This window comes from Oryctolagus cuniculus, chromosome 11 (genome assembly GCF_964237555.1).
Source record: "Oryctolagus cuniculus chromosome 11, mOryCun1.1, whole genome shotgun sequence".
In the NCBI taxonomy this organism is placed as follows: Eukaryota; Metazoa; Chordata; class Mammalia; order Lagomorpha; family Leporidae; genus Oryctolagus; species Oryctolagus cuniculus.
The window spans coordinates 14109702-14130389 of NC_091442.1; the positions used below are offsets into that span (position 1 = coordinate 14109702).

General features: G+C 43.6%; 1 protein-coding gene across 3 annotated transcripts in view; it reads right to left on the reverse strand.

The window, feature by feature from the left end:
- STK4 (serine/threonine kinase 4) overlaps nucleotides 1–20688 on the reverse strand; it is a 102813-nt gene that overhangs the window by 10233 nt on the left and 71892 nt on the right. Inside the window, exon 11 of one of the 3 annotated variants that reach the window (XM_051845008.2) lies at nucleotides 8617–12743. The exons of the other annotated variants lie outside the window; for them this stretch is intronic. Within the exon in view, the coding sequence (XP_051700968.1) occupies nucleotides 12660–12743 (84 nt within the window). The 3' untranslated portion in view covers nucleotides 8617–12659. Of the gene's footprint in view, nucleotides 1–8616; nucleotides 12744–20688 lie in introns of those variants that run through there. 3 annotated transcript variants of the gene reach the window in all.

The following is a 20688-nucleotide window of genomic DNA, read 5'->3' on the forward strand; positions in this document are numbered from 1 at the left end:
AGCAACAAGCTCACTGTTGAAGGCTGGTTATGCTGAGAGAACAGACCAAGCACAGAAACTTCTGGAAAAGATCACATCTGAGAAGGAGAAACTAAACAAGCCTCTTCATCATGGCTATTTAGAATTTTTCAACCACTTGAAATCTAATCAACACATCAGACACATCAGTCTTGGGGAAGGAAAAACAGATTGGCTCTGAGTCTGACTGATATTTTACGATCACTCACTATTGCCTAACACACACCTACTCCTCACTTGCCATTACCTTTTACCCAATCCTATGATGTCTACTGTCTGTCAAGGGACATCTGAGACGTGAGGGCAATAACACATGTGCAGATGATCCTGCTCTTGAAGAATGTAGCCTCTGGAAATGTGCTCTACCTTGAAATAGACTTTTGTTTTGACTACAAAATTCAGCCTCACTGTTTTCAGCAGGATATACTGCTTACTACTAGATTCAACACACACACACACACACACACGAGAAACATTAATTACTTCTGCATTTGCCATGTGCCAGGCACTGAACTAATAAGCATTTTACCTGCACTATTCCTCTTAATGCATTGTAAGGTAGGTATTACTATTAGTATTCTCCTTTTACAGATGACGTCAGTGAGGTAAGAGCAGGAAAGCATTTGCCCAGAGTGATACAATAAATGACTGGAAGAAATCTGAAGATTTCTGGAAATGGGCTGTGTTACTGAAAACTGTGAATGACTGAAATAATTATGAATTTAGCTGACATTATATTATATTAGATGGTCTTCACATTCAAAAACACCACTGCCGGTGCTAATGGTGCCTTCAAGCAAGTTACTTGACCTCTTGGGGTTTAGTTTCCTCATCTGGGTATACGGTCTACTTTGCTGTCTTTCTCCATGTTAAAACACCAAGTACCTGCTACATACACAGCATGCTGTTCGGGTGCAGCTACAGAACATGAGTCAAATCAACCAACTGTACCGGCAGCTAAACCGGGCAACAGGGCAACATACCTGCCATGGAAGCTGCTAAGCCTAGGGGCAAGAGCACTGACTTGGAGTCAGATGGACCTGGGTTCCATCGAAGTTCACTCCTTGGCTGGGTGCCCTTGGGCAAGTCAGCTAACATGTGCCCGTTTCTTCATTTTTCTATAGAGGACAACAGTATTTATTCTATCAGGGAAGCTTCTGTTAGAGGAATCAGAAACGTGTAACACAATGTCTGGTGCACACCAGAACGAGAGTGGTTAAGCACAAGCTACCACTTTGCATCCTCTTTTGGAAAATGGAGGAAGCACTATAACATAAACAGCAGCTGCTGCCATTACAGGCGCACACACTACGGTGCAGGACAAATGCTACATACACAGAAGCTTCTCTACTGACCCCTGTGTGAGGAACCAAGTCAGATCAGTCTGGCTGTTTCCTCTGGGCCACGTCACAAGAACATCCTCGGACTCCTGGCCTCAATCTGAATACGCAAGACTGACAGGAACTTATTTCTTCTGGAACAGCCTTCGCAATTCCGAATCACATCATGTCAATGACTGATCGCACAAGTGGCTTGGAGACCAATTAAGAATCTCTGGTACATGTTTTATCATGAGAATCCACAGGAATTACACTGACCATCAGACTATCTGGAAGCGGCAAGCTAAACTAAACACACGAGAAAGTTCAGCAGAGCTTCATCCTGCCTGCACAACAATGCCCTCAGAGAACACCCAGGTGTGGCTGTGTCCACGGGACAGGGCCCAGACCTGCTTCAAAGTTCTGCTCCTTTGCTGACAGAATCTCTCACCACAGAAGTCTACTGTGTGAACAGTGCCATGACATGTCCCTAAAAACCCACCCAAGAGAGACTAGCCAAAGCCCTTAGGGACAAGCTTTGATGCCCTATTGTACCTGAACACTCACCAGTTCTGCCTCGAGTGTCCCGAATGAGATTTTCGGAACACAGCATCCTTTCTGGCTGGGCGAGTCAGGCAGACCCTATCACAGGGGATGCTATGGAGGCCAAGAATGAGGAAAGAACACACCTTTGGAATTTAGCAAGATGACAGGGAAGCTTGGTAGAAGCTAGAAAGTCAAAGTCATTGACAGGTCATTCCACACCTTCAACACCAGCCACTAGAAGGGCAGCAAAAGTACAGTAGAGAAAATGTACAGAGTCAGACATTGATTTAGCTCCACCCTTTCATTAGGTGAACCTGTCTCTCTCTAGGGATGGATTCCAGTTTGGAAAGAGGCAAACTCTAGTAAGAGGAGATTCTTAGATGATGCAGTAAATCTTGTTGGATGAGGAAGAATACAGTCAAGCAGGAAAGGAAGGAGCAGATAGCAAATCACAACTTGTGCGGATGAAGTAACCACTACACTATCAATTTCAAAAGGTCTTATTCCTTAAATGCAACTCTTGAGATTTTTGAGAGATTTCCCTTGATTCAAATTATGGTAGTGCCAAATTATGCTTCCATCAGTATCTTATAAAATCTTCCTTTTAAAAAAAAAGATTGATTGGGGCTGGCGTTGTGATGTAGCAGGTAAAGCCACCGCCTGTAGTGCCAGCATTCCAAATGGGCACTGGTTCGAGTCCTGGCTGCTCCACTTCCCTCCCAGCTCTCTGCTATAGCCTGGGAAGGCAGTACAAGATGGCCTAAGTCCTTGGGCTCCGACACCAGTGTGGGAGATCTGGAAGAAGCTCCAGCTCCGGCCATTGCGGCCAACTGGGGAGTGAACCAGTGGATGGAAGATCTCTCTCTCTCTCTACCTCTCCTTCTCTCTCTGTATAACTCTTTTAAGTAAATAAATCAATCTTTTTTTAAAATATTGACTTATTTATTTAAAAGGCAGATTTAGAGAGAGGGAGAAACAGAGATTTTCAATGCACTAGTTTATGCCCTAAATGGAGGCAACCACCAGGGCTGGGCCAGGCTGAAGCCAGAAGCCTGGAATTCCACCATCCAGGTCTCCCACGTGGGTGGCAGGGGCCCAAGCACTTGGGTCATCCTCTGCTGCTTTCTCAGGCACATTAGCAGGGAGCTGGGTAGGAATTGGAGCAGCCAGGACTTCAACAAGCACTCATATGTGATGCCGGCATCACAGGCAGGAGCTTACCCCATTACACCACAAAGTTGGCCCCTATAAAAACTCCCTGATGCTTCTCCAATAAGGAAGAAAAGCAGCAACACTATTACAGTTAATGATGACTTCAAACTCATTTGGGGCTTATGATTACTTCAAAATCAACACAAGAAATCTCCCTGTTATCAGAATTCCAACCAAAGAAAACAAGACTGCATGATACAAAATATTTACAAACACTGGAATGAAATATATACCATAAGTGTGGGTAAAACAAAGAAATCTGGCTCCAAGGTGACATAGCAATGCAACGATCAGAGCTCTGTCATGGGTCTCTTGGGACTGAGATTGCGCTCAAACAGCGGAAGACTGCCCAAAGAGCCTCACGTCCGTGTGTGCATGTGCATGCCTGTGTGCGTGTGCGTGTGCGTGTGTGTGTAAAGGATACGGTTTGATGAATGGTGAATTCTAAAACACAACAAGTGAAAGATTTTTTTTGCCTTAAATGACGCAGTTTAACTACGTTAAGTGCACAATGTTAGTTACTTTTGATTAACTATGTTACGTGCACACTGCTAGGCACTTTTGATTGACTGAGGATCATTCTCAAACTTGCACGACAAGATCCTGAAGCGGTGCTTTTGCATGCTTACTGTTTGCTCCGACCCTGCTTTGGCCACAACTTACTCGGGAAATCATAATGCACTTGTGTTCTGTTCCATGAATTTTATAATAGCCTTTTGCCAAAAATAATGCAGCTTTGACCAAACCCAGATTTTCTTCCCCTGTCATCTTGACTCTGGCTCTGCACAGCAAGAATCCATAAGGAACTTTCATGCCCCCAAATATAAAAGGATGCACCCCTGCTGTGGTTTGTCCCCCAACCCTGAAAACTCACGTTGAAATATAATAGTATGGAGAGATGGGACCTTTAAGAGGCCATTAGGATGTGAGAGCACCAACCTCAAGAATGGGTTAATTCTGTTATCTCAGCAGGGGTTCCCAGTAAATGGGGCGATTTGGGCCCTAATCTCCCTCCCCTCCTCTGGCTATATTAAGATGCAGCAGGAAGGTCCTTGGAAGATGTCAATGCTATGTTCTTGGACTTCCCAGCCTCCAGAACCGTGAGCCAAATAAATCTTTTATTTATAAATTATTCTGTCTGTGGTATTGTTATGGCAGCAGAAAACAGACCAAGATGATCCCCCAAATCACTGCATTGCTAATATCTACCATTACATCTTTAATAATGAAGATGTAGCCAGTACTCATCCCTAGATGGCACTAGGCTTGGAGTGGGCAGACACAGGGTGACAGAGGGGAGTAAGTGAACGCATGGGTATGGCACAAACAGCATTAGGCAGCCTCCCTTCACACTGGAAGTAAGGAGAAATAGGTCGGGAAGTCTTCAATACGAGCCACTGTCTGAGGCATTATTTAGTAAGTCCCAGTAATCATTAACCAAGATCAGAGCCACTTTTCACTGAACACTATGTGCTAGGCTTCATACTCAGCACTTTACATGCACAGTCTCCTGTAATCCTCACACTAGTCCACGAAACAAGTAGTGTTACCCCCATTTTACTGAGACTGACAGATACAGGAATTTGCTCACAGTCCCAGAGCCTGAAGGAGCTGAATTAGGATGTGAACCCTGAGTGTGTGTGACTACAAAGCCCAGCCACCTCCAGGTCAAAGCAACATGTGCTACAGGAATTGAAAAAAGAAAGATTCCTTGTAGCCAGGGTCTCTAAGAGAAAGACCTCACCTTTTTATGTGTTTATAGCACAGAGAAAAGGCGGTCAGTCTAATTCAAGGGAAGGTCTGCATTTATTTATTTGAAAGTCAGAGTTACACAGAGATTCAAGAAGGAGAGGCAGAGAGAGAGAGGTCTTCCATCCGCTGCTGCACTCTCCAGTTGGCCACAACAGCCAGAGCTACACCAAACCAAAGCCAGGAGCCAGGAGCTTCTTTGGGGTCTCCCACGTGGGTGCAGGGGCCCCAGGACTTGGGCCATCTTCCACTGCTTTCTTAGGCCACAGCAGAGAGCTGGATTGGAAGAGGAGCAGCCAGAACTAGAACCGGCACCCATATGGGATGCCAGCGCCTCAGGCCAGGGATTTAACCCCTGCGCCATAGCACCAGCCCCTAGAGTTCTTAAAAACAAAATGAGGGGCTGGCACCGTGGCAGCAGGCTAAGCATCTGCTTGCACGGCCGGCATCCCATATGTGAGCCGCTTTGTGTCCCAGCTGTTCCTCCTCCGATCCAGCTCTCTACTGTGGCCTGGGAAAGCAGCGGAAGATGGCCCAAGTCCTTGGGCCCCTGCATCTATGTGGGAGACCCAGAAGAAGCTCCTGGCTCCTGGCTTTGGATCGGCGCAGCTCCAGCCATTGTAGCCCCTTGGAGAATGAACCAGTGGATAGAAGACCTTTCTCTCTGTCTCTCCCTCTCTTTGTCTATACGCTACCTCTCAAATAAATAAAAATATTTCTTTGAAAGTGTGAATCTTATTATTTGAAGGAACTTTTCTATCTTAGATACAGAACACTAATAAAATTGGGTTAAATAAGTAAGAAGACTGATGAGTTCATTTGTCAGTACTACTCAAAATGCCTTTGGGTGCCACAATTTTTTTCTTTCTTTCTTTCTTTCTTTTTTTTTTTTTTTTTTTTTTTTTTTTTTTATTTGACAGATAGTTAGTCAGTGAGAGAGAGAGACAGAGAGAAAGGTCTTCCTTCCGTTGGTTCACCCCCGAAATGGCCACTACAGCCGATGCGCTGTGCCAATCCAAAGCCAGGAGCCAGGCGCTTCCTCCTGGTCTCCCATGCAGGTGCAGGACCCAAGCACTTGGGCCATCCTCCACTGCCTTCCCGGGCCACAGAAGAGAGCTGGGCTGGAAGAGGAGCAACCAGGACAGAACCGGCGCCCCAACTGGGACTAGAACCCGGAGTGCTGGTGCTGCAGGCGGATGATTAGCCTAGTGAGCCGTGGCGTCAGCGAAATGCTTTTTCACGCTTCTTTGCTTCTGCTGACAAATCTTTGTCTCTGCATAGAGGAATGTCCATTCAACCTTCTAGTCCAGTCCAGCTCAAGCTCCAACCCCTGTCTCCTGTAACACCCGTATCTTACTGAAGTGGCAGCTATCTGAATGTAAGGGTTATGTCTAATATATTGTCAGGGAGTCATGCCGGCTGAAAAGAATTCTCAACAAGTATTTTAAAAAGAAATACAGGCCGGCGCTGCGGCTCAATGGGCTAATCCTCTGCCTTGCGGCGCCGGCACACCGGGTTCTAGTCCCGGTCGGGGCGCCAGATTCTGTCCCGGTTGCCCCTCTTCCAGGCCAGCTCTCTGCTGTGGCCCGGGAGTGCAGTGGAGGATGACCCAAGTCCTTGGGCCTTGTACCCCATGGGAGACCAGGAGAAGCACCTGGCTCCTGCTTTCGGATCAGCGCGGTGCACCGGCCGCAGCGGCTATTGGACGGTGAACCAACGGCAAAGGAAGACCTTTTTCTCTGTCTCTCTCTCACTGTCCACTCTGCCTGTAAAAAAAAAAAAAAAAAAAAAAAAGGAAAGAAATACAAGGGGCCGGCGCCATAGCATAGATTAATCCTCTGCCTGTGGTGTCAGCTTCCCATACGGGCGCTGGTTCTACCCCTGGCTGCTCCTCTCCCAATCCAGCTCTCTGCTGTGGCCTAGGAAAGCAGTAGAAGATGGCTTAAGCACTTGGGCCCCTGCACCTGCATGAAAGAACTGGAAGAAGCTCCTGGCTTCAGATCGGCTCGGCTCTGACCAATGCAACCATCTAAGGAGTGAACCAATGGATTGAAGACCTTTCTCTCTTTCTCTCCCTCTCACTGTCTGTAATTCTACCTCTCAAATAAATTAAAAAACAAAAAAAAAGATCGGGCCAGTGCTGTGGTATAGTGGGTAAAGCCACCAGCATTCCATATGGGCGTTATTTTGGGTCCCACCTGCTCCACTTGCTATCCAGCTCTCTGCTATGGCCTGGGAAAGCAGTGGAAGATGGCCCAAGTCCTGGGGCCCCTGCACCCACATGGGAGATCCAGAAGAAGCGCCTGGTTCCTAGCTTCGAATCAGCACAGCTCTGGCCATTGTAGCCAACTGGGGAGTGAACCAATGGATGGAAGACCTCTCTCTCAATCTCTCTCTCTCTCTCTGCTTCTCCTTCTCTCTCTGTGTAACTCTGACTTTCAAATAAATAATTAAATCTTAAAAAAAGAAAAAGAAAAAGAAATACAAGAGGTGGGCATTTGGCTCAGTGGTTAAGACACAACTTGAGATGCCTGTATTACATATCAGAGTGCCTGGGTTTGTGTCCCAGCTCTGCTTCTGATCCAGTTTCCTGCTATTACACATCCTAGGAGACAGCGTGATGCTCCCAGTAGTTGGGTCCCTGCCATCCCGATGGGAAACCCTGAGCTCCTGGCTTCTGTCCGGAGCACTACTGCAGGCAGCTGGGGAGTGAACCAGCAGATGAGAGACCTGTCTCAGTCTCTCTGCCTTTCAAATAAATAACTATTTGAAAACAGTAATATGAATATAACTCTTAATCTTTAAGCTTTTACTTGAAAATGATCCTGATCCTTTACTGGGTTCCCTCAATCACTAGTAAGACCTGGGCTTTTCAGAAAGTATGTGATCAATACATAAGCCTAAGAGGATAATATAAGTTCATTAAATAAAGTTAAGTCAATTACTCAAAGCTGACCCGTGAATGCCAAGATCAAGATGAACAGCTCATCCAGTGTCCTGATCGCAATAGAGTTGGACAGAAAAAGACATAAAAGTTCACTCCAGTCTGGGTTGCTTATGATTGCTATTTAAGAAAAATTTTAAGAGCAGCTCTGAATCAGTGTATAAAAATTTCACACTTAAGAAAGCCACAAACTGTGTGAGGAAAACTCTCAAGAAGTCAGTGAGCACACATCAAACCTCCCTGAAGAGCTGTGGACGTCTAAGAGGTTAGCACAAGAGCAGAGCAGAATGCGATGCTCCTGATATCTGCAAAGACCAAAGGAAGACATCCAAAGTGCCAGTAGTTAGGGTGACATGGTGGTGCAGCAGGTAAAGCTGCTGCCTACGACACCAGCATCCCGTATGGATGCTGGTTCACATCCTGGCTGCTCTGCTTCCAATCTGACTCTCTGCTAATGGCCTGGAAAATGCAGCAGAATATGGCCCAAGTGTTGGGCCCCTGCCATCCATGTGGGAGACCGGGATGAAGCTCCTGGATTCTGGCTTTGGCTCGGCCCAGCACTGGCCAGTTGCGGCCAGCCTGTGGGGTGGACCAGCAGATGGAAGATATCTCTATCTTTCCCTCTAACTCTTCCAAAAATATATATATATATTTAAATATATATTTAAGTATAATCATTCTTGTAGGGATATTAATCTTTTATAAGAAATTAAAATCTAAACCATCAACTACACCAATCTGCTGTTTTGATGTAATTTAATCTAGGGAAAAGATGGCTGATCAGATAAGAATTCCTGCAAGCTACGACTCTATTTACTTTGCTGGGCTGGAAATTTCCAAGACAGACAAAAGGCCAGGCTTCTCTCTCTTCTGGCATATAAAAGAAGTCCAAAGAATCCCAATCAAAATTTGAAAACCAAAATGCAAATTGATCTCTATTCGACAGATGTAATTTTAAAAGGTATCTTCTGATTAAATAGGATCCAATTTTTAAATACATTAAAAGACCAAAATTTTTATAGTCAAGAATGTGAATAAAAACTCCCTGAGTAATTTCTTTTGCCAGCCTGAACTTTTATAATTTGGGCTTTCTTAAAGTAAGAAAATGTGCAAGTACATAAGCACTCGGTCTCTGGAAAGTATGTAAAACTACTGCTGGGCACTCCTCTGCAATGAAGCGTCAGGATTCACAACCTAAATACCCAAAAAGAACAGCTCAAGCAATCCTTTTTTTAGGGATAGGGGAAGAATTCTGCAACAAAAAGACAACAAGTTCTATCTGCAAAGGACAAGAGAATCTGCAATGGTCAGGTCTTGGTACCTGAACCCCCTGGGATGTCAAAAAAGAAAAAAAAAAAAAAAAAAAAACACAAAATCTAGGTATAGTATATGTGTGTGTGTGTGTACACATATATAAATCTTTTAGTTCTGCCAGAACCACAAAACTGCTAAATAAAGATTTTTTTTTTTTTTTGACAGGCAGAGTGGACAGTGAGAGAGAGAGAGAGAGAGAGAAAGGTCTTCCTTTGCCGTTGGTTCATCCTCCAATGGCCGCTGCGGCCGGCGCACCGCGCTGATCCGATGGCAGGAGCCAGGAGCCAGGTGCTTTTCCTGGTCTCCCATGGGGTGAAGGGCCCAAGCACCTGGGCCATCCTCCACTGCACTCCCGGGCCACAGCAGAGAGCTGGCCTGGAAGAGGGGCAACCGGGACAGAATCCGGCGCCCCAACCGGGACTAGAACCCAGTGTGCCGGCGCCGCTAGGCGGAGGATTAGCCTAGTGAGCCGCGGCGCCGGCCAATAAAGATTTTTTTTTTAAAGATTTTTTTTGCTTTCATTTTTCTGAGTTAAGACTGGCTGGGGGACCAGCGTGATGGCATAGTGAGAAAAGCCGCCACCTGCAGTGCTGGCATTCCATATGGGAGCTGGTTCACTTGCGATCTAGCTCTCTGCTATGGCCTGGGAAAGCAGTAGAAGAGGGCCCAACTCCTTGGGCCCCTGCACCCACATGGGAGATCTGGAAGAAGCTCCTGGCTCCTGGCTTTGGATTGGCTTAGCTTTGGCCATTGTGGCCACCTGGGGAGTGAACCAGCAGATGGAAGATCCCTCTCTCTGGCTCTCCCTCTGCCTCTCGCTAACTCTGCCTTTCAAATAAATAAATAAATTCTAAAAAAAAAAAAAAAAAGGACTGCCTGGAAAAGATTAATCCTTAATCCTTACAAAAGCATAAAAGCATTAATATGTATATGTCTTAGATATTTTGGGATATTCCTTTATTCAACAGATGTTTAACTGGTATAATCAAATGTGACTTAATTTATGCCATGGTAATATTTTTCAAATGTACTTACATTGACAAATGAGAGAATACTCTTTGTAAAGGCTGTGTGTGTTCTAGTTTTTTGTTCAGGAAGTACGCTCACCATATTCCTAGCATGTAAGATCTGGGTTAAGAGCTCTTGACTTCAGTATGAAGTCACTCTTTACAATATGCATGCTAAATGTTTTCTAAAACAAGCAAACAACTTGAAAAATTAAACTTCTTGTAATCTGGGTCTGACTTACAACCTGGAGCTATAAGGAAAGCAGTGACAAGACCATGATTTGCATCTATCACAAACGGGGTCCGTGGGAAGGTTTGGTTCATGATTAATGTGTTATACATGTCTACAAACATATTCTGTGTTGCCTGAAACTAGAGATTCTAATGTTCATAAACATTTTCCTCTTACGAAAGTTGTGACTGTTAATAGCACAACAATGTAGCTATTATTTTGACTTTGATAGTATTTCTTTCAAGAAATACTATTATCAGTTACTGAATGCACATGCTTGCTCACTACTGAAAAGTTCCAAAATGCCAAACCCCAAATAAAAAATTTAAATTTGAAAAATGCAAGGTAATTTTAAATCCAGAACATTTTGGTATGTATGTTTATAGCCCAAGTAGAAAATTAAAATATTCTAATTTTCTCTGACTAAATGTGACATTTGCATACAATTGAAAGTACTCACAATAGGGAGGGAAAGAGGGACTCCAAGGGCAAGAGAGGATGTGTGTGTGCCACCCCACCCCCTATCATGGCAGTGTCTGTTCTCACAGGTCCTTTCATCCTCTGTGGCTCTGTTATTTGAGTATGTGTTGTGAACAGTCTAGCTCACCCTGCTTTGCCCTTGGGGTCCAGACTTCTTTGTCCTTGGTCTTGGTTTCATTCTAAATTCATGTCAGCACCCCTCTACCCCCACACCTCCAATCCTGACTTCATCTAACTTTTTAAATCCATTGGCATAGTTATAGATTTTTAAATTGGCAGTATCTATAGTTATAGCTTGCTTTTCTTTTCTAATGCTTGCTTCAAAGAATATTGTTTTTCTCAGTAAAGTTAAAAAAAAAAAAAAACAAAAAAAAAAAACAAGGAAAGTGCTACAGAGAGAAATAAATTACAAAGAAAGGTAAGGTTGGAGGGCAAGCAGAAGCCCTGACGGTACTGCCTTCGTAACAGGACAGGACAAGGACCTTGTTCTGCAGTGATTATAGGAATAATAATAGCAGCAGTTAAAAAAAAAAGCCAGATCATTTTTAAACATTAACTGTTCATTATTGGTTGGTCATGTATTAAGCAAGTATTTCCTATGTATTAACCTCATTTGATCTTCATTTAACCTTACTGCTAAATTTATTAACCTGATGCTCTAGATGAAGAATTTGAGAGCTGAAGATTTATATAATCGAAACTATCCAAGGTCACACTGTCTGCAAGAGACAGAGACTAAAACTGAATCTGTTTCTGTCTATACCTTGAGAGCCAGCACTTTCAATGAAACATCACCCAGTATCTAAGATTAGTTAGGTGTTTTCACACTCATTACCTCAGTTAAACAGAGAGAGAGAACAAAGCTCAAAGACACCAAGAAAACCCATGTGCTGAGCAGCACAGGTGTACAGGGAGTACCGACACTCAGCTGCTTGCCTTGGTAACAAGGAGCTAGCCTAAGGCCGGCAAATTTTACTCAAGCCAAATTACCATGATACTAAGTGGGTAGGGGCAAGAGACTACAACTTTCTCCATCTGTAAAACAGAAAATTCAGATGATCCCAACTCACTTTTGCAGTTTCTATGAGAAATCATCAAAGCTTCACAGAGGAAGTTCCCCAGTGACAAATCTGGCCAAAATTTAAAACGGCCGTATCTTCAGAGATGCTGAGCAAGGATACGGACCACTCATTTCCCAACTTATGAACTCTCCCTTCTCAGAAACGCACAGAGGTGATCCGAGAGAATGCTGGATGCTGCCTCTTTCTGGAGATGCAGGAGCTAGAATACACGCCCCTTCAGCTCCCTTTCAATCCTGAAAGTGTCATTCTCTCAGATACTGTACTGGGACAGCTTACTGAGAAAGGATAGCTGCTGGGAAGTCAAGACATATGACTGTTTGTCACCTAAACTTCCAGGGAAGCCATTTGGAAGTGACCCCAGTCCAGGGCTTCCTAGGCTCTAAGGTGCCAAGGTACTTGTTTGCAGCTCTTAGGATCTACTTCTGAGCCAGTATGCACTCAGTTCAGTAGCTGAGATAAAAGTCATTCTATATTTTAACATCAGAGAATAACTGGCCTTGAGTGTAAAGCAGCCACAGGTCAGGCAGTCTCAAAACCAAAGAAAAGAAATGAAAAACAGTGTCAAGTTCACACAGGCTGATATCATTTTAAGAAACCTCCTAAAGTCACAAACCACAAGCATTTCAGTCATGCTCTCAGAGCCATTTCGGCAACTGAGTTAAAAACCAAGCTCCAAGCAGCCAGTGAGAGTCATCAGCAGAACCAGGCTCCCGCAGCTTCTGAGACAAAGAGGACATTCATCTGCCGTGTGGTTTCTCAGAAAGCGTATCTACCCAGCACGCTCCCCGGGCAATTTTGGATACATATGTCTTTTTCAGAATGCTGTTCTTGGCTGGTTTTCTGAAAGTAAAGAGTACAAGATCTCATTATATTCCAAAGTACAAATGAATTCAGTCTCAACATACTTTAAATCCAGCTTTACAGGAAAAATAGAAAGTTGAAACAGAAATAGCGTTCCCTGTCAAGGACAATTTAGAAGTCTTCTCACCAGAAACCGCTCAGCGTGATTAGCCCAGCAAAGACCCAGAAACAGGCAAGCAGCATTTATTCTGGCCACCTCCTGGGCATTCACAAGGCACTGCCAGGTCAGGGACCTGCAGCAGATCATGGTCCCCACTCACCCACCAGAAAAAGGTTCAAAAGGGAAACAAGCAGGGAGATGGTCCAGACAGCTGCTGGGAAGGATCTGAGAGCACCGGATTTTGGTAGTTAAAATCCCGGCTAATTCACACACTCGATAGCAAAACAACAACCACAACAATAAAAGCAAAGCCAACACCTAAAACCTCTCACTGATGAGAAGCAAGCCTGACTTAGTAACTTAGAAAGAAGCCTAATTCCAACCAGAAATGCTCCAAATACCAAATATCAGAGCAAAAGAGAATGATTCAGTCAAAATAATAAAATGGTTTTAACTATTTTTAACAATAAAGAAACGAAAAGAAATCAAGACATACTGTACATGCATAATGACCTCAGCTGTGTAAAAGAATATAGGAGGAAATATGTCAAAATGGAAGTTATGATTACTGTTCAGGGTGACACAATTGTAGGGAACACTTTATCGCTCAGCTTCTTCAGTCTCTAAACCTTCTATAATTTGTATGGATTCTGTTTATAAGGAGAGGAAAATAATATTATAACATCATAGAAGAGCAAACAACCTAAAAGAGGAGGAGAAAATAACATTTATTAAGTGTTTACTGCAGGACAGGGGCTAGCCTAATGCTTTGCATTTATTATTTCATTTGATACTCATAACAGTCCTGAGTTAGATGTGATTCTATCCATGAGTGACAGAAGATAACATAGCAGGTGCAGAAGACCCGCTATGAACCCTGGCAGAATGATCCAGGGATTCTAATGGCAGTGTGTATGCTGCATCCCAACCACAGCGGCAGACTCTATCTCCCTCCCTACAAGGTTCAATGATAAAATATACTTTAAAGGACATTATCATAATCTAGAAGGATGTGTGGCACAGTGGGTTAAGCTTGTAGCACCGGCATTCCATACGGGTGCCGGTTCAAGTCCCAGCTGCTCCACTTCCAATCCAGCTCCCTGCTAGTGCACCTGGGAAAGCAGTGGAAGATGGCTCAAGTCCTTGGGGCCCTGTACCCACATAGGGGACCCAGAAGAAGCTCCTGGTTCTTGGTTTTGGCCTGGCCTGGCCCTGGTTATTGCAGCCAACAACCTTTGATCATCTTCTGTGAACCAAAGGAAGGAAAATCTCTTCTATCTTTCCTTCTCCCTCTCTCTATAATTCTGCCTTTCAAGTAAATAAACAAATCTTATTTTAAAAAGATTCAAAATAGAAGAATTAAGAACGCCTCTGACACTATAAAAAGAGTCCACATGGCAGAACAAACTATCACTGTAGTTGAAAATATACTAGCATAACAAATACACAATCAACCCACAATATAGAAGATAGATAGGAATAATTGTCAAAAAAGACCCTAAGTATTAGACTATCAAAAACAACCAAAAAGACCTATCAGACTATCAAAAAAAAAAATTAGAGATACAATTACTAAAGTTGGACAGAAAGGATCTGATTTTGAATCCCCAAAAGTTCCCCAGCACATGGAGCCTAGAGAACAGAAATTTAAGAGAGGAACAAAAAGCGCTGTACTTGACGCCAAATTATATAATCCACAGTCAGCCTTAGGAGGCCTGCCTCACTTCTTTTTTCAGTTCAGCACTGAAGGCCTTTTGGTTAGAAATAATCAATTTTGCTTGGCAGAAAAGCATCAAGACATAGGAGTACTGTGGATCGAATTCTGTAGAATCAGCTTATTTGAAATGCATTAAAGTTAATGCCAAAACCAATATGGTGCTCTGTTCGCAGTTCCTTTGGGGAGGTTTTAAAGGCAGAACAATTTTGAAAGTCAGAGTGTAAAGTGGAAACTTTCTATCAGTAAAAACAAGCTTCTTTTGGATACTAGATGCTATCAAGATTTGGTAATTCCAAATTAACTATGAATTCTTACAATCCTTGGTTGTTAGCAAAAGTGGCTGCCTGTTTAGAAAAATATGAAGCCGGATGGCTGCCCCACTCTATACCAAGACAGACTCCAGATGGATTAAATACTGAAAAAGAAAAAAGAAATTCTAAAACAAAGTAGAAGTTACTATTTTTATTATTTTAGGATGTGAAAAACTTCTAAGCATGACATAAAATTCCAGAAACCACAAAGGAAAAGCTAATAAATTGAAATATATAAAAACTTAAAATGTCTAAGACACTATATAAAGTTTTCAAAAGCTGAGAAAATATCTTTATCACATGTTAAAAGATTTATAATCTTATTTGATACATGACGAACTTTTTAAAATCAATAAGGAAAACTGAAAAAATTAGATAAAAAACACAAATTGGCAATTTACATACAATAGCAGAGAAATTTGACAATATGTTTTACAATTTTAAATGTATAACCAATTTAACCCAATAGTTGTAGTTGTGGAAGTTAATTCTAAGGATATACTCTTCAGAGATGTTCATTAAAAGAACATTCATTAACATTAAAAAATAATGCATTAAAAAAATGGCATAAAGTGGGTAAAGCTGCCACCTGCAGTGCCAGCATGCCATACAGGCACTGGTTCCAGTCCTGGCTGCTCCACTTCCAATCCAGCTCTCTGCTATGGCCTAGGAAAGCAGTGGAAGATGGCCCAAGGGCTTGGGCCCCTGCACCTGTGCGGAAGAACCAGAAGCAGCTCCGGGCTCCTGGTTTCAGGTCGGCATAGCTCTGGCCGTTGTGGCCAACTGGGGAGTGACCAGCAGATGGAAGACCAGATCTCTCTCTCTCTCTCTCTCTCTGCGTAACTCTGCCTTTCAAATAAGTAAATAAATATTAAAAAAAAAAAAAAAAGCTGGATTTCACCTAAATTCCACGAATTGGTTAAAGAAGAGGTCACAAACACGAATGTTTGTCGGTCAGGCACAGGTGACAGAAACAAGCCAGTTATCTAACAATAAACAGGAGACGGGACCGGCAGTGACTGGGACAGCTTATACCCACTGCGGGATCCAAACTGTGAACACTGCAAGCGCTCTCCCTCCTGGAGTCCTAACAGACCGCAGGGTCAGAGGTGTGACCACAGCCACGGGTGAGCACGGCTGCCTGCTCTGCGTCCCGCCGAGGAGGATGCCTACCCTGAATGCTCAGTGCTCACTGTTCTATCCCACTTGAATAACTCTAAGAGTCCACTGATGAGTATCACAGACTCAAGCCTGAAACCTTAAAGGTCATCTAGGCTAACACAAGGCTTTCCTTGAGGCTGAAGCCATCCAGCCTTGTTCAGACCCAGGAAGAGAGCAGAGAGAGGGGGATGAAGGAAAAAGGCCAGAAGTCAGAGGATGAAGACGAGACTGGGGTCTCCTGCTGCATCTTCATTTCCCATAAGAACAAAACAGATGGGCAGAGAAATGGCAGAACGGAAAAAGGGGAAACCCTGTGCGTCGCATACCTTGGATATTGAACTATACATTAAATGCCACAGATTGTTCAAATACCACCAACTCTCAGCAATATTCCCTCTCATGAAGTGCTGAATTCATAGTACCACTGTTAAACATTCCTTTGGCAATAAACTTCTGCGTAGCTGTTACCCTCATTAACCAAGCTGGCACAAGGAAGAGTTACCACAGATAATGTGACAGGTTGTATATAGGACTTTTATTGCAAGATCCTAATTCATCCCAAGAACTATTTTAAATTAATCCTAGTTTATAATTACAGCCTCAGCAGCACTTCCAAAAGTGGAAAACCTCCACTTGAATCTGGAATGGAACGTTTCTTCCCAACGTGTGAAAATAACCTTGTGCTTGCTCCTGCCATATCTGGGAATAAGAGCACTTGGGAGGAGACAGCAAATTTCCTGACATTTTAAATGTCAGTCCCTTGAATTTCCTAAATGCAGACTAGATACCTCCATGTCTGAAGGCTATAAAATACTAGAGTAATTTTTGCCATGACTTTCCTAAGGAAAGAGCAAATGGAAAAAGTGGACCTGAGTTTGCCCTTTGCCCAGCAACTGGCTACCTTCAGGTCTAGTGTTGTGTGCGAGAGGAACTCAGCTATACAAACATGACCACTCGACAGCTGCTGGCTCCCGTGTCTCCCCCGTCTCTCTCTCCATCTTTATATCTCTGCACTATTACCATTAAAACTATTTTTGAAAAAGAATACCCATATGGGAACTGTCCAGGTCTCATGGTTTCCAGGTAGGCACAGAAGAGAAGCAATTTGGTCAGAGAAAGCACAGGTGTATTAATGTTTTGAGTCAGTACACTTGCTATTTAAAGCCTAGGAACCAGCAAGCCGTAACAGAATTGAGATCAGCAGGGGCATTCAATAACCACTTCAAAGGAAGCTGTCTGGGCCATGAAGTGGGAGCTGCGACAGCAGGGCCCTCAACAAAACTGTAAAATAAGAGCTAGGGCTTCCTCCTGCTTTCCCTTCCTGGTAGTTCAGCCATCTCTCACGCCTTAGGTGTTGACACTTCACTGAGTGTCTACTCTGTCAGGTACCCTGCTAAGCACTTTAAAAGCAGTTTAGATTGAATTTTCTCAATAACCCTGAGGAAAATGTGATTAGTATATTCTTTCCAGGCTTAGCAAATTGCCTAGAGTTACAGATCTCATAAATAGGCCAGGGTTGAATCCAGGTCCATTCGGCATTTGGTTAATATGCTATCCTACCTCCCATGCTCATTTGGGTCTCCTTTTGTCCAAAACACCTCCCTGGGGGCTGGTGCTGTGGCTTAGCAGGTAAAGCCACTGCTTGCAGTGCCAGCATCCCATATGGGTGCTGGCTCAAGTCCTGGCTGCTCCTCTTCCAATCCAGCTCTCTGCTGTAGCCTGGGAAACAGTAGAAGATGGCGCAAGTGCTTGAGCCCCTGCACCCGCATGGGAGACCCAGAAGAAGCTCCTTGCTCCTGGCTTCAGATCAGCCCAGCTCCAGCTCTTGCAGCCATCTGGGTAGTAAACCAGCAGAAGGAAGTCTTCTCTCTCTGTCTGCCTCTGCCTCTCTGTAACTCTGCCTTTTAAATAAATAAATATTAAAAACAAACAAACAAACACACACACCTCCCTGCACTCTGAAAGAACAAGGAAAGTCCTTCTACATGTAGCACTGGGCATCATTTACAGGCTGTTCATAGGTTGTCTCTTTCAGGCTTAAAGCACTCCCAGGGGAGACAAAGATCAGCAAACCAAATCCAAGAGAGTCTGAGGGTTCTTGGAGACTTTCTAATCTCCCTTTAGCAGAGGAAGAAACAGAGCTCCCAAAAGGTCTGGGCTTAAGGACACAAGGCTAGTTACTGTCAGAGCTGAGACCCGACTCCCAACCCACTGCTCACTTTACACTATGTATAAGCAGTCACTCGGAATTCACATGTTAATAATGGAAAGGGAATGCCAGGCACATTGCTAAATGCTTTACACACTGCATCCAACTTCAATCTAGGGGATTCCCACACTGCAGCTCCAATCAACGTTTTCCACTAAAGTTCTGCCAAAGAAGAAGGAAAAACCTAAATTCTGTATCTATCAAATTTATAATTAACATGTTCCTACAGGCACAGATGAATACATATTACAACAAAGAAAAGATCTGCAGAGAACACCAATGTGCTCGAATGACACATTCGAGCACCTGTGTGCTATGGCTGTTTGCCAAGTGCTGGGCACCTCACAGAAAAAATGTGCAGCACCTAAATCAGATGACACTCACCAGCAGTACAGAAACAGTGCTTTGCACACACAAAAAATCAGTATTGTGCTGAGAAAAATACTGGTGTTGGCATCAGAAAATCTGGACTGAAAGTCTAGTTCTATCATTTACTAATCATAGACTATGAGGAGGATGTAGCATCTCTAAACCTCTGCCAAATGAGTGCGAGTAAGATATATAGTGCAGGGGCCTGCGCTATGACATAGCAGGCTAAGCCTTTGCCTGCGGCGCTGGCATCCCACATGGGTGGGGGTTCAAATCCCGCCTGCTCTTCTTCTGATCCAACTCTCGTGTAAGGCCTGGGAAAGCAGGAAGATGGTCCAAACTCCTGGCTCCTGGCTTCGGATTGGCCCAGCTCCAGCCATTGCAGTCATTTGGAGAGTGAACTAGCAGATGGAAGACTTTTCTCTCTGTCTCTCCCTTTCTCTGCCTCTCAAATAAATAAATAAAATCTTTTTTTTTTTAAAGATATATTGTGCAAAGATACTGTGAGAAGCAAATGAGACAAAACATTTACAGGGACCTAATACATAACAATACCTATTAGCTGCTATTTTTATCATTTATTTTTTAAAAAATTTATTTAGTTATTTGAAAACCAAAATAATGGAGAAAGAAAGAGAGACAGAGAAAAACAGTTACAGCAACCAGGTCTGGGTCAGGCTGAAGCCAGGTGCCTGAACTCCACCCTGTCTCCCACATGGGTGGCAGTGCCCTTGCACTTGGGCCATCTGCTGCTGCTTTCCCAGCCTCATCAGCAGGAAGCTGGACTGGAAGTGGAGCAGCTGGGACTCAAATTGGGACTCTGATGTAAGATGACAGCATCACAAGTGGTGACTTAACCCACTGTGCCGCAACACTGACCCATCACCATTTATTTAAAAAATTTTTTTTTAAATTTACATTATTTGAAAGGCAAAGAGACAGAGATAGACAGATGGAGATCTTACATCAGCTGGTTCACTTCTCAAATGCTGGGACTGGGCCAGGCTCAAGCTGGGAGCCCAAAACTTAATTAGGTCTCCCATGCAGGTGGGCAGGGACCCAAGTATGTGAGTCATCACCTGCTATTTCCCAGAGTAGGCACTAGCAAGAAGCTAGTGGAATTGGGACTTAACACAGGCACTCTGATACAGCCTGTGGGCATTTAATCACTGTGCTAACACCCACTCTCAACAATTACTTCTGCAGTTTTATAACCCAGCCTTAAAGAGTGAGTGTCCCTGCCAATAGAATCTAAAATAAGACTAATATGAAATTACTAGAAGTACTCAGTATCCATCACCGGGACAAGAAAAGCAAATGAACAGAAAAGCCCATCCTGATTGGAAATATACAACAGAGAGGGAAAGTCTGGGAACAAGTGCCTGAATGAGACTGACAGGCAGGCTGTGACAGATCACAAAGAAAATGCATCAAATGCTGGCTGCAGCCAGTAAGCCTGCTCCACCATGGTCATCAATATTATCACAGAGGTTCTATTTGGTCAAAACCAAAAAGCACTCTTCAAAAAATAATGCCTTTTTTAGTTGACATGACATTTTCTTTTTAAAAAACATTTATTTATTTTTATCTCTTTGAAGGGCAGGGAGAGAGAAGAAAGAGGAGGAGAAGAAGGAGAAGGGAGGAGGAGGGGAGAAGGGGAGGAGAGGAGGAGGAGGAAGAAAGGAGAAGGGGGACGATGGGGAGGAGAAAAGGAAAGGGGGAAGAAGAGGAGAGGGAAATGGGGAGGGGAGGGGAGAGAGGAGAGGGAGACGAGGAGGGGAGGCGAGGGGAAGAAGACAAGGAGACAGCTCTAGCCACTGCGGCCACTTGGGGATCTCTCTCTCTCTCTCTCTCTCTCTCTCTCTCTCTCTCTCTCTCTCGAAACTATGACTTCTAAAATAAATAAATAATTTCAAAAAAATAAGTAAAATAAAATAAAAACATTTCTAGACTTCAGAATCTTCAACATTTGAAAGGGGATAAGAAGCCTTGCCTGTTCCCTTACGGAAACACTGTAAGCTTCACCAAACAAAAGAAGAAAATATGAATGAGTCTTT